This window comes from Solea solea, chromosome 13 (assembly GCF_958295425.1).
Source record: "Solea solea chromosome 13, fSolSol10.1, whole genome shotgun sequence".
Taxonomy (NCBI): Eukaryota; Metazoa; Chordata; class Actinopteri; order Pleuronectiformes; family Soleidae; genus Solea; species Solea solea.
The window spans coordinates 10,474,354-10,489,378 of NC_081146.1; the positions used below are offsets into that span (position 1 = coordinate 10,474,354).

A 15,025-nucleotide genomic window follows, 5' to 3' on the forward strand; every position below is an offset into this window, starting at 1 on the left:
TTTATTCAGGAAAAAAATCTCCAGAAACAATAAACCTGGATACCTGGATGTGATGTTTTTAAAAAAATGCTTTTTCAAAACTGACAATGACAGAATCTGTTGTTTTACAGAAGAATTCTTTTGTTCCTTGAGGGCTTAAAAAAATAGTCAAATGTCATCTCTATTCCTACACAACCTTTAAAAAGGATCCAAAAACACTGGATTCTTGTCTTTTTTTCTCCTTCACAGCTGGATGTCTGAGCTCATGGTGCTGTCACGTGAAGAAGTAGACACAGCTGCAGGTAACTGCTCTCTCTGCACCGGCAGTATAGAGGTCAGTGAACCCAACAGGTACTTATAAATGCCACATGTTTCAGGACCACATTTATTTTAATGTATATTTTATAGTTAAATCACATTTCCACCTAATTAGCTTCACTTCCTGTCGTGATGTGTCTGTGTCAGTGCTGCTGTAAATAGTGCACACGTTTTTTTATTATTAATCATGTATGAAATAAAAGTAAACAAAGATCTATCTTGCACAGATGTGTGGATCCACGTGAAGTCTGGCTTTTACAGTATGAGTTTCTGACTCTTCACATGTGGAACAGATAAAATCCTCTGTGAACAAAAGAGCTGCTTCAGACATGCCAACAGTCAACAAAGTGCAGATGCAGGAGTTGTTGTCTGGTTCTGTTTAGTTCCTCTGTTCTTTTCTTTGTTGCCTCAAGTGCAGTTCTATTGTCTTATGATCTTATGATGCCGCTCATCTGCTCCTGACTTTAACATGCACTCTCTCTCTGTGAGGGACACTTACAGGTGTGGATCAAACTATGTGTGGCGAGTCCAAAATAACGGTTCATTACCAAACTTTTCCCAACTGAAAGTTCAAAATGGAAAATCTGGATTTTCACTTTAAAGAATGAGTGAAGTGGCCATAAAGTCTGCACCTGCTCTTAATTGTTAGCTCCAGACTGAAATAAAAGTAAATGTAAGTTAAGTTTAACGTTATAGTGGGCTGTTATTCCAACATAGTTTTACTAAGGGTGCAAATGCAGTTATTTATAAAAGTAAAAAACATTTTATTATTTAAAAGAAACAACATTAGTTTGTGAATAATGTGTATTTCCTGTCAGGCAACGTTTTGTTTTGTTTTATTTGTTTATAATAATAATAATAATAATAATAATAATAATAATAGTTATTATTATTATTGTTATTATTATTATTATTGTTATTGTTGTTATAATAATAGTGTGTGTTGTGTTGCTATTGTCTCACTTTGTGTGAATTATTTGTCAATGTCAAAACATACCACACTGTAAAACAACAAAATAAAACCATCTATATAATAAATCCCAATGCAATTTTACACTTACGTCCGTTCATTTGTCAGTTAAAGTGTCGAGATTTCTCTTTTTTCTCCGGTGATAAATGCTCGTCACTTTCTGTTAGTGCCCTCCTTTTTTGGAGCCTCCTCCCTCAACACACACACACACACACACACACTGAGACTTTGCAGTAGGCCCGACACAGTTGAAAGTTGTTGGGTTTTTTTTGTTTGTTTTTTGTTTTACTTTTAAAACTTCTAATACCATCACCTTCTTCTTCTTCTTTCTTGCGGAAAACATCAGCACGTTACACGACCATAACAAACACACACAGCAGCAAACTTCACTCACCTTTGTCTCCTCGAGCTCGGTCACATCACATGAGACAGATCCACGCAGTGTCCCACCGCAGGAGGTGATCCTCTTATAAATCCATTTCAATCAGATTTAATGACGATCTGAATAAAGGACCACACGTCCATCGTGCGCGTGTGTGTGTGTGTGTGTAGTGAGAGCATAATATAGCGCTGCTCCGAGCTCAGCTCCCTCTGCACTGCACTGCTTTGCACACTGAGTCCCTGCAAAGTCTGAACATCTGCTCATTTCACGTGACTTTTTTTAAAAATACTAACATCTGTTCTAAATAGGTTTCATTCTGTGCCTCTGCATCGTGTCAATTGCCAACTCCTCTGCTCTGAAAGGGGGGGAGGAAACTTAATTTAAGGCTTCAGCGTTGTGTAAGCACTGAAATGTATTTCTTTTCTTTTAAAAAATAAAAAACAAGTTTGTGATGTCATGTCACACACAAAAATATCCCCAGCTTTTATTTCTCATATAGACTCTGTTTACTTATTTGTTTTTATACAGAGAGAGAGCGAGAGAGAGACAGAACTCCTTGTAACCTGTAAAGGTTTTCATGAAAAGCTGTTTATTGATCTTCAGGCCTAGACTGTGCTTGGGGAAATCCAAACTTCCAGTGAGAATAGCCACAGACCCGCAGCCTCTACCTCCGTGGCCTCCTTAAATTTCATAGACATCTGGGAATTCCATACATGCCTCGCAAGCCAATTACACACCTTCAAACGTGAGCACACTTTGATTTAGACAGTGAGAAACACAGTGAGATCACTGAGCTCCACCACAGCACAGGTAACAGTGGCGTGGAGAAGATTGTTTTTAATAAAGTAATAATACATTTAAAGGCTTCACGGCGCGCGTAAAGACGCACAATGTGTTTGTTATTACGCTGCGCTGCAGAATCACCCAGGGTTAATGTCACTATGATGGATAGGATTGTCAAATGTAAATATAATGATGGATATTTTTCTCATATTACCTCATACAGGACAGGCGTTTCCTCCAGTAAAACACGTTATAAAGTAAGTGACTTAACTACAATATTATGAATATTATGCACCACGTTTTGTCAACTTTCCATCTACTTATATAGCAGGTTGACATGACCTCAGTGTAACTTGTTTACTCATAATAGTGAGTCTCAGACCTCAAGCCACATTTAAACAAGCCAAATATTTCTTGAATTTATAATTTATAGGTCAATAATGTATTTTAGTTATTTCTTTTTTTTTTCTTCTACAGCACTGCAGAAATACAACTTTAGATTAAAAAATGTGAATTTCCTGAAACAGTTCTGGATATAAAAAGTGAGGAATGGGAGAATTTATCAAACCTCTAATTGTTATTTTTGGATGTGTGAGAGGACCTCAAGAAAAATTGCTCCATGTTACTCCAACGCTTTTACTCGAGCCAATAATAACTCCATCTGTTTTCCCAAGTGACTGGCGGTGTTGTGGAGGCTTTTGTCATTAATGTTGTGAAATAGAAGCAGTCAATACAAAATGTGCACTTAAAATAAATAATTGAATATCTGTCTGAAACTGAAACTTCACTTTGACACAGTGGCGCAAATTTCATACAATTTTCTTTAATGCAAAAAACAACAACAACACATGTACCAACATTTTATACAAACGTTAATAAAAAAATGAATATTTTTGTACTTCAGACACAGGATCCTTCCTTCAATGCGACACCATTAATAAATAAATAAATGTATTCTGTTTGTTTTTTTTGTTCTTTTTTTTGCACAGGTTAGATCCACGCTGCAGTCAGTCAGTCAGTCAGTCTGTAATGTGAGCTACACCACCAGTTGACAGCCTCACACCGAAAAACAAACAAAAACAAACAAACAAACAAACAAAAACACTGAGACCACTGCTTCAGTAAATGCACGTTGACACAAATACGTCCAAAGACATGCAGTACAAAAAACAAAAGAAAGAAAAGAAAATGCAATAAAAAGATAAATTCAACATTCGTCGTCAACAACATGAGAATGAGGTGTATGGAGCTAAAACACACGCACACGCACACGCACAAACACGCACGCGCACACACACACACACACACACACGGCTGTGAGTGCCATGTCGGGCCTCTGCAAAAACGAATCCCGGACCTTTTCTGTGGTCCTTGGTTGAAATAAAGAGTGTTCCCATGTATCCAGCATTGGACTCCAGAATTGTCCCGTCAGAATGTGATAAGTAGATTCAGCAGTCACCTGTAGGTTATAGATAAATGCATCGATTATCACTGATAACTCTGCAGAAAAAAAACAAAAACAAAAAAACATACAACACAGTTTGAGTGAGACTGTTGCCATCAGGCCACGCATTCTCTCCCCCCTCTCCCTTTAGTGTTATTGTCCCACAGTTCGACTTGACTCTCGGGCTCTTTACCAATGTTTGGGTGGCACAGTTTTCTCCAGATGTTAGTGAGATGTTGACAGGGACCAGGCGCCCTCCATCCTCCACACGGAGAAGGCGTAGCTCAGCCTCTCGTGCGCCACATAACTGCAACTTGACATCTTGGCGTCCAGCTCGTCGCTCTGCAGCACCTGGCAGAGGAAGTCGATGTACCTGGACGCGAGTTTCAGGGTCTGTATTTTACTGAGCTTGTCCGAGGGCAAAGTGGGGATAATTTTGCGCAAAGACGCGAAAGCCTCGTTGAGGGACTGCGTCCTCTGTCTCTCCCGTACGTTGGCCATGACGCGCTGTGACTGGAGCTCCTCGAAAGACTGGGGGCTGCTGCTGCTAGACTTCTTCCCTCTCTTCCCAGGGGTTGGGCTATCTGAGTCCTCTGATCCGGTTTTCCTGCTCGGTCTCCTCTTCCTCCCACTTTTCTTCGGCAGGCTGTCCAGCTCCCCCTCGCTGTTGCTCAGGCTGTCCACAGGAGAGACAGGGGAGCTGCTCGACTCTTCCCCCATATTTTCCTCAGACATGTCCACTTCGGCCAGAAAGTGTCCAAAAAATTATTTCCCTCTCATGGAGTCAGAGGATTAGTCCACTTGTTGCTGTGCGCGGGTTATTGAAGGAAACCAAAGTATCCATAGATGAGTTCCTGGGAAGACAAGTCTTTTTCTGGTACTAGAGAAACTTAAGCACTTCTTTATAGGCTGCATGGCGTAAACTTTTTGGGCAGAGGCGGGATTGGCCAAGAAGATGAATTACGTGAGACGAGGGGTGGGAGCATACAAGGAACTATCAGAAAAAACTCTACAGATTCAAAGAAAAGATATAACAGTGTGTCATAACATTACTCTAAAACAAAGAAGCAGACAAACAATCAAATATATAACTTTAACTTACAGTCTTTATAACCCTAGTAGATTTTAATAAGACACAGAATGATCTGAAGTTCACACAATGGAAATGGAAAAACTGTATTAATTTATCAATAATAGTGCAGCAACAACATGGCAATAGCACAGTAATACTTTTGAAACTTTTATGGTAATACCATCTTTTTTGTATAGTATAGAAAATGTGTAGGGAGAAAGAATTTTAACTTTTTCATGTCAGGGTACTTAGGAAAATAGTCATTACACTATTACACTGTCATGCATATAAGATAAGTATTACCATGCTCCACTTACCACATTGTAACCATACTGTAATGTAAATCATTACAAAATAAACATGTTACCAGCATTGATTTTTCTCCATCTCTGAACCCAATTCTTTTTCATAAAACTCGATAAAAATGTGCATGCAACTTCATGAAGTCATGAAGACCTCAGTCTATAGATGCAGACAACAGCTTAAATGTTAGGACTGATTGTTGTAATCTCAGTGTGAAGCTCGCAAACTTGGCCCGTCGCTGTAAACCTCGCCCACATGGATGATGGATTTATGTTTCCATCTAGTCCTACTTAAACCAAGTGAGATCAAAATACTTGAATAAAGGCAGCATATGATCCCAAATCTTACATTTTTGACATGCAGCCAGTTCTGCAAAGGTTCAAACTGTTCGTTGGAACGATGCTGTGTGCTCTAATTATGTTCCCCACAAGAGGGCATGCAGTCAGAAAGTAAAGTTTGGGATTTACAATATATAAAAAAAGTGATTATTCTGGGTTGGCTCCTGTCAGGAAAGAGAGAGAAGGGCAGCTCTGTGTGTGTCAGGCCCTCTGGTATTTACTAGGTTGGTGATACAATATCCATCTTGTTTAGTGGAGGATTACTTTGTTTAGGTTGAGAAGGCTGTGGTCCACAGGAGCAGCATCTGGTTCAGGAAACAGGGGGGCAGCCAGGGTCGGAGGTCACAACACCAGTGAACATCCATTTACATCTCTTGTGGAGGCCTGAGAGTGAAGTATTGTTCTGAGGGAAACACAGGCTTGTTTAAGTTGACTTGTGCTGCTTGACATTTTGAACAGAAGACATTGTCACGTTTATTCATTTTTTTCTACTTTTTCCCCCTCTCTTTTACAAGGTAAAAACTTCTTTGTCTTGAAGTCTGAAGCCTCTGCAGACTTGTGCCCAGAGATGGTGATAGAAGTGAAAGAATCAAGACGAGGAGCAGCTCAACATTCTGCAAGGTGAGCGTACCTGTGCTGGGACACTGTCCATGGTGCTGATCTCAGATAACACCACACTTACTGCACGTTACAGGTAAACTGCCTGCGCTACATCTCAGCTCAGCAGGCAATGTCTATTACTTTACTATTTGTGTTTTTATACTTCCTGATCTTACTACTACTACCTTACCTTTAAGTAACTACATTCATTAAACAGCCACTTTTACAAGTTTGTTATTAGTTTTAATAATTTACATAAAAGACAATTTTAAAAAATGACATCTTTTTTAGATTAAAACACTCCATCCATCCTCTACCACTTTATCCTCCACATGAGGGTCACAGGGGGCACTGGTGCCAAACTGGGGTGCCATAGGGGGAAGGGTGAGTTACACCCTAGATAGGTCACCAGTCTTAGATTAATACCTTGTTCTATAATTATTTTAAAGTATTGCTTATGTGTCAATCCATGTGTTTTTTTGCTTTCACCAGATAAATATTTTATTTTTATTTTTTAGCGTCGCAATACATTGCTTCTTTGACAAGTTATGCGACAAAGCCCAGATCTGCATGTTGCGATTACACGGTCAGTGCCTCGGACCCGCGTCCACAAGGACACCGCATCATTCCTTATTATATTCAAAAACGACTAATGTACGAGCGAGCATTTACACCCACTCCTCTTTTACATTTCTTGGCCGATTTCTCTGTGGAGTTGAGCACGTTGCTGCTGAAGTGACTCTGAGAAAACACAGCTGCTTCTCTCAAATATGATGTCATCAAAGGACAACTTCCCCCAGTGTTGATCTTTAATAAAGACAAAACCTTCATCAGTGAGCTCCAGACTGTCAGGGCCTGACAAATATAAGAACGCGGGGAGGAGACACACGACGCTGATTGCTTCTCAGTGAAATTTGCCATATGATGCTGTCCACTTGGCCTGGAGCAGAGGCCTATAACAGATGAAGAAAGCCTTTGTCCTTATCAATGAGCAGTGAGTGGGTGTTTTGATAAAGTCAAATGTATATTACTGGCTCATGCAACTCGACACAGCAGTCATGAGAGACCCCAGAGCGTCATTTACCGCCCCTCCCTGAGGTCACATCAAGGCAGACACTGCTCAAGCTCTCACTCACTAAGCCCTGAGCCAGAGCCTGATCCACAGAGACCTGTCTATTTTCTCTGCTCCGGCCTTGGAAGGCAGTGTTTCTCTATCAGCCTACTCGTATCTATTGAAATAACAAACCGCAGTCCTCCACATGTACAAGGCTCCCACAATTGACAGTGATATTCATGTTCACTCCATTAAAGCTAAACCACAATGCGTGCAATGCCAGCTTGCCAAGATGGATCAACTGCAGAGGATGAGAAAAGACAGGGGTGCGTTCTTCAAAGGGAAGTCCCAGATAGCCTCTAATCAACCCTCAGCACTAACGAGGGCGAGCAGTGGAGTTGGATGACAGCATTTTTTCCCCCCTCAGACATAGCTTCAGAATATCCCATTCTGTAGAGAAATCCAGACATCATATCATTATTTTCTGATAACGGCAGTCTGGTGGTAGCAAGAGACGGTGTGTGGTGTGCTGAATTGGGAGATGAGGATGAAAACAGAGCTTTATGAGTTGTCTGGATGCTCACGCAGGAGCCAGGATTCCTCGAGTTAGCAGTAAAAGAAAGCCTTTGAAAGCCACATGCTTTGATGTCGTACGTTCTAATCGCGGTTCAAGCATCCACTGAAGCACTGTCTAACTTTTGTCCGAGACTTATTCCTTATCGTCGTCTCATGAAAAAAAAAAGAACGTATTTTTGTGCACATGAGCGTCTACATGTGTCCACGTGTATGAGATCCACTGTTAAATCTCTTCATGTCATGGTAATGTCTCTGTGGGACATCAGACAGCTCCACCACACAATGACACCTTATTAGCCACAAAGAATCAACAAACCTCCGGTATGTTTTCACAGCTTGGAAGCTCGGGGTGAGGTGGGGTCTGTGGAAGAACTGGCATCCCAGCAGTATAATGTCACACACACACACACACACACACACAAAGCAAACACATGGCTTCCTCCAAGGCTTTGAGAGAAAAAAGTTTCATTGGTCCAACTTTGCTCGCTAAACAACAACACAGCATATACCATGTGGTGAGGGAAAAACCAAAATGTGGAGACGTGCTGCGTTCAAGCCCCTTGTAGGTTTACCCGCCTCTGCCAGTGAAGCCTATAAGATCAATATCACCTCATATATTTTCCTGCTCTTGCCACTGCTAAAACCTAAACCTCAGTATCACTGAGCCATGGCTTCTGCTGCCTGTAAAGCACGCTGCCACCCAGCAGACCACACACACTTCAGCCGCTGCAGCATGAAGACCAGTGCACTGACCCGTGTATTTAAAATATCTGTGCAGAGAGTTACTCGACAGGTGCTAGTGTGAGTTTAGATGGTACAATGTGTGTTTCTCTCATAACCATATTTTAAGGTTTTCATAAGTTGTGGATTGAAATGTAATGTCAAATTTTAGGCTGTAGTATGTAGGTTTTTATTACTGTGAATATCATTATCTGGGATGTTTCTTTTTTTTAGAACCACAGTAAGCCCATGATTGTCGATGAAATTGATCTCCAGTACAAACCACATATCAAATATATCATAGTGACACATTTATGTAATAAAGAAGTGTACAAACACTACCATTTTTGCTCAGTGGAAGTGAAGAGTGATAGACGTGTAGGTTTATAGTCAGTGTTGTAATGTAATGTAATAATGTACAAATACTCTGTTACTGTACTTAAGGACAAAATTCACATATCTGTACTTTACTTTGTTATTTATATTTCGAGCAACTTTTACTTTTACTCCACTACATTTCCTCAAACTATCTTTTTTTACTTGTTAATACTAAATAAAATAATAATAAGAAGAGTAATGTTGCTAATGGTCTGTATAAAGCTTTTCTAGTCTTGATGAGCTGATTTACACTGCCATTCACACTCACTACTTACTTTTTTAATACTTTTACTTCTGAAACTTAAGTACTTTATAAGTATTTTATATCAGAAAATTACTTTGGATACTTCAAGGAATACTTCACCAATTTGCATTTAGCTTTGTATTACTAGAATAGGGGTAGTATTTTTGAAAAATTGTGCTTTCCAACCTCAGTTTCCCCCTGAGTCAAGAAACATCTTCATTCTTTTTTTATAACGTGCCCACCAGTGACACCGAGCCTTGGTCCGAGGCTTGAACCGCATTTTTTAGACCCACTCGTAGGGGGCAGGAACTCATTCCCAGAATGTAAACAGTGTTTGCCATCTTTGCTAACAGGACAAAGTGTCACGGATGGGCACGTAACAAAGAAAAGAATGAAGATATTTCTCGAAACTCAGGTTGGGAAGAACAATGTTTCAAAAATACTACCCCTATTCTAGTAATACAAAGCTATGCAAACCAGTGAAGTAATCCTCTAAGTACAGTAAATGTTATATACTTTAAGACTTTTACTTAAGTAATATTATAAAAAAGTGACTTCAACTTCTACCAAAGTCATTTTCTGGTGAGATACTTGTACTTTTACACAAGTTTGTTGACAGTTTTATCTGCTGAACATGTAAAGGTTAAGGTGAGTAATATTTGCACGTACATTTTAGTTTTCTGTGATTTCTGCCTAGTACAATGGAATCATGCTTGTGGTGCTCATAAAATGAAAGAATAACAGCTTTTCTTGTTGATGAATGTGCTGCAGATGTAAGTGTCCTGACATGAAAAGCTGAAAATAACTTTGACCTCATTATTTCTGCTTTTCATTTCAACTGTGCTGTCCATAACCTGAACCTAATGTGTTGTGGAGTGACGTTTATGAGTATGCAGGTGAGTGTGATGTAATACTCACAAAAACACTGCCGCCTTGTTTCAGATATTGAACATAAGCGACGTGACAACTTGGCAAAAAACTCACTCCTTCTCGTCTGGAGTCATTCATCAGTCATGATGACTGTCAGGATGAGTGTCTCTGACTCCACACTGAGTCACTTTATGAAATAATAAAGGAGAAACTAGTATGTAACCACATCCCCCCGCCCTCCCTTATTTATGGTGAAAAGCCCCGTGAAATAACCACAGAAGTGGAAAGCAGCATAGCATGACATGTCACACTGACTTCTCCTTATTGATGAGCATAAAGTCAGTCATGCAGTGTGGTTCCTCACTCTATAACCACGAGTGCCGTGATGAGTCTGCAGTGTTACTGCGGTACCGTACGGGGACTGTGTGAGGAGCGGGGAGGTCAAACTGAGTGCTCCAGCTGCACATGCACATGCAATGTGTACATGCAGATGATGGGCAGCGGTGTGGGGGCGGGACACGAGGACCTGGGGAGTGATCAGGACGGAGAAAGGTCTCTCACATCTCCACCACAAACAACAGAGGAGTGTGGAAGATCACAAGATGACTGCTGATGTGTGCATGTGTGGATAGATAGATAGATAGATAGACAAATAGGTAGATAGATAGATAGATAGATAGATAGATAGATAGATAGCCTTTGCTGGAAGTCATTTCTCTCTTACTCTCCTCTGAACTGCAGCTGTGCTTCCATCTCTCATGATTTCTGCTCACCTCTGCTCCTCCCACTGTGTCAGTCAGAGGTGACCTCCCCCTCCTCTTCCTCCTCCCCCTCCCCCTCCTCCTCCTCCTCCTTCAGTCAGACCAATCTGTCAGGACACAATAGGCTACCTCTCCAGCTATGTTGTTTTTGGAACGGGACGCTTCCAGCTCCACTTGTTCTCCCTCATGGTTGACAGAAATTACCCGAGAAGACACTCTTCTTGGCCGGCGGAGGATTTTGACCCCGCCTCCCCTTCCCCCATTTAAAATGGTGTTTACTTTCAGTCATCAATGTGGAAGCTTTGTGATAATCACTACCCTGTTATTATTCAATATGGGAAGTCATTTGGATGAGCGGCGCCTTCAGTGTTTCCAGTGCGAAGAGGGTCGGCTTTAAAAAAACGCTCATATCCACTCATCAACAGGACAGTAAATAACCTGTCTATGAGAAACGGCCTACAGAGCTTTACACAGATACTGAGAGCTCAGGTCTGTCAAAGACATTACATGCTGTTTTTTTAAGTGTGGACACCTGCAACTTAAGGCTGTTCTCACCATCTGCTGTAAAGAAACGTAGGCCTAATTGCTGCGAAAGGAATTAAAGACACACAGTAAAAGTACAATGTTGAGAGAGGATCGGGACTTAGCAAAGAAAAAACCCACCACACCCTGAAATACCATGACTTACTTTCATTTCTTGCTGCTTTTCAATACAACACTGAGGGATTTGTTTTGTACTTTTCTATTTTTAGCTGAACTCAAATTCTAATTGATCTAATTTCAGGTCAATTAGAATTTCCAATGTTTTAATTACTATCATCTACACGTTATTTTGATTGTATTCATTTTTGTTATTTACAGATTTATTTTGCATCATAAATATGTGTTTTTTATTATTGTTGTTGTTGTTAACTGTAAACAAAACAAACACTTTCAGATATAATTTCAATTTCTAATCACTAAACTGTTTTCACTCAGGTCATTTTGAGTTGAGAAGTTGGCCTAATATTTATTTGTGACCTTTTCACACTGAGCTCTTGTATCCAGCAACTGGCTCCTTACCTCCTTCCAGTTCACGTGACCTCAAAACCGCGCGAGATTTAACTTTTAAACTGCGTCAATGGCGGCGCACCTGTTTGTTCAAACACCAGAGCTTGGATGTCCACGCGCTGCAGTGAACGGTGAGTAGATTTACGTGCTCGCACGCGCGTTTTTTTTTTGTTTTTTTTTTTTAAAAACCCTTTGCAAACATGGTCGTGTTATTGAAGAGAGGAGGAAACACTGTGAAACAAAAGTGAAGCTAATTGTTTGTTTGTGTGTTTGTTGATAGGCAAATGTGTGTTGTTGTGTTGTTGGTGCGCGTGCTCTGCAGTCACACAGCCCAGAAAGGCCTGAGCCTTTATTGGAGCTTTTATTTTGGCAAAATAATGCAGTTTAAAATGATTTTAAATGGCTGGAGCTGCAGTGGTGTGGTATGACGTGAACGTTCCCTTCTCTGATTCCCAGTCCTTTTACCATAGTGCTGTTAAAGGCTCAGCAGACACACACATTCTGCACCACCATCAGTGTTCACCTGAGGAAACTCTTGTCAGATAGGATGTGATCACACCAACACAAATAATCTTAAAAGTAACACAGGAAGAACTGGAGAGAGGCTCAATCATTCCCTGCCTGAAGGCAAAGTAACAACAGTAAATCAGAGGCTTTATTGTGGTTGGATGCAGATGTTTATCAAAAAAGAAAAAAAAAAAAAGAAAAACAGGCTTTTTTTTGTCCTCCACTTTTCCTTTATCACAGTGTTCTCCTATGACGACACTCAGTGTGCCGTTAGGTTGGCCTGATGGAAAAAGTGAGAGCGAGAGCAAAGTGAGGTGTCCAAGGACGTGGATGGTGATTACTCACAAAGCCTCTCTGAACTCTGCCAAAGACTTCAGGTTGTGTTTTTGTTTTTTCCCCCCTCTCTCGCTCTCTCTCTCTCTCTCTCACTCTCACTCTCTCTCTCTCTCTCTTTCTCTCTCGTTGGCTTTCTCTGAGTCATTTGGTAACAGAGCTTCCTCCTTCCTTTACCAGCAGTGGTCATGAGATGAGGCTCCATGGAGGCTGTTAGTCAGGAGAAAGGCATTGAAGTCGGGGGCAGAAATCAACACCTCGTAACACACGCCACAAACCGTGTGGGAAACCTATAGGCCTTTACAGCTTCACAACAACTTCCCTGTTTTTGTGATTATGGATGTACAGACAGGAAGAAGCATGAAATGCGAGAGAGAGAGAGTTCCTGTTTTTAAAGAGCTGTTTCAATGAAGAAAAGCAACTTCCTGATAGTCATTTTTTAATTGATACGTGATTATAACTAACAGTGTTTGTTGGAGGTGCTCTGATGGCTGTAGTCCCAGCACTTAATCCTTGACTGAGTGACTGTGATTAATGAAGTGCTGCCATATGAAGCCTTTTTTTTTTCTCTGACTCCTCAATGTGCTGAACTTTCTCTGCTTACACATCATCTATTACAAAATTATTAGTGTCCAATCTAAAAAAAAAAAAAGGCAAGGGGGGGTGGAGGGGACGGATGGTGGAGGTTGGGGGGAACTCAGAGACACCACCACTACCTTTGCAGCTTGGCATAAATCACCAGGCTAATAAATTGAAAGCTAAATGACTTCTTGCCCTCAACATATATCATGGAGGCAAACCAAATGAAGCCTTATATACCCTAGAGGACAGAGGAATGCTTCTGTTCATAACAGTGATTTGTGGATGGCTCTCAGGACTGTTGGCTTTGGTCTCTGTTTGCACTCATGCTGTCTTATACCGGCGTATGTGTGGGGGAACTTGTTTATTAGCAGAATACTTAAGAAACTTGTAAAGGCCTGCATTTCTTTTGAAATGTGTTCATAATTTTTCAGATAAACTATTTAAAAAGAAAAAAGGTCAGAATTCCAAAATTTAAATCAATAGATAAATAGTTTTTTTTACACTTGACTTCTCTGTGACAACATAAGATCAGAAACATAAGATTGGATGTACTTTTATTGACCCCTATAAGGGAATTTCAAGCAGGACACAGTTTTCCTTGCATGTGATTATTTTAATATATAATTAACCAATGACATGAAACATTTTTCTTCACTTGTTGTAGATGGTGTTATAGGTATATTACATGTCACATGATTTGACACAGGCAAAGAAATATTTAGCAGCACAGAGAACAGCCCAACATCAGTACAATGGCGCCACCCAGTGGATTAAAAACGTTAAGCTCTGTGATGCTTGTAGAGGGCCTCTTATGAAGCAGGTGAGAACATGTTTCATTTAAAGATTATACTTGTAAATGAGAGCATATAATGGTAAAATATAACATACATATGTAAATGCATGTCAGCAAAAGCACTGAGCCAGTTCAATTGAGTTTTGTTACTGGAAAAAGTCAGCATATTAGTATTTTCCCAGTAAGAAATTCACATTTCTGTTCAAAAGAACATTTTTTCTCAGCTGGTAATTGTTTAAGAGCAAATCAAACACCCATTTTGGCATTTTCACCACCCAACCTTTCTCTAATCCCACCTGGATTACCACTGCAGGACAAGCAGATAAAGGATCTGACACCAAGAAAATATACACATGTGCAAACATGGCCTGTTTTTGTCTGTACATTTACCAGCTTAAATGAACTAAGTCTGACATTATAGATAAGAAGAAAAGACAACGGCTCGTGAAGGAAATGAAGATTTTGTGGTGAATAGAGGTGGTAATAAAGTCATCGTAAAGTAATCGTTTGGTCCATAAAATGCCAGAAGATGTTGATCAGTGTTTCTCAAATCTGGAAAGGATAATGTTCTCAAATGTCTCGTCTTGTCTAAAATCCAAAAATGATTCAGTTTGAATGATTTCTTTGTTATATGGAGCAAAGAAACCAGAAAATATTCACATTTAAGAAGCTGAAAAATCAGTAAACGTGCTCTAATTCCTTGAAAACATGATTATAAAAATTTGATGATTCATTAAGTAATCGATTAATCGAGTAATTGTTTCAGCCGTACTCACAAGTAAATAAGACTAAAAACTTTTTTTTATCATTTATAGCATTTGAAAGATTATTGTGTCACCATCTCAAAAATAATGGTGCCCTTTTGAAAGAATTAGAAGAGAATCAAGTTATGTAATTATTTATTTTGGGTTAACAGAAAACAATACTGTGAGTACTACACTGCAGTCAAACAGAGTAAAATCTGGACA

The 15,025-nt window shown here is 40.0% G+C and overlaps 1 protein-coding gene across 1 annotated transcript; it reads right to left on the minus strand.

Moving 5' to 3' along the window:
• Window positions 1–3,234: 3,234 nt before the first annotated feature.
• On the minus strand, window positions 3,235–4,776 carry twist1b (twist family bHLH transcription factor 1b). Its single transcript, XM_058647872.1, has 2 exons — window positions 4,070–4,776; window positions 3,235–3,891 (listed from the first exon to the last, which is right to left on the minus strand). The coding sequence occupies exon 1, from the start codon at window positions 4,609–4,611 to the stop codon at window positions 4,102–4,104; it is 510 nt and encodes a 169-aa protein (XP_058503855.1). The 5' UTR covers window positions 4,612–4,776; the 3' UTR covers window positions 3,235–3,891; window positions 4,070–4,101.
• Window positions 4,777–15,025: the final 10,249 nt, after the last annotated feature.

What these genes read in the sequence shown, in the direction of transcription:
- twist1b (XM_058647872.1), bottom strand. Translation starts at nt 4,611, where the DNA reads ATGTCTGAGGAAAATATGGGGGAAGAGTCGAGCAGCTCCCCTGTCTCT.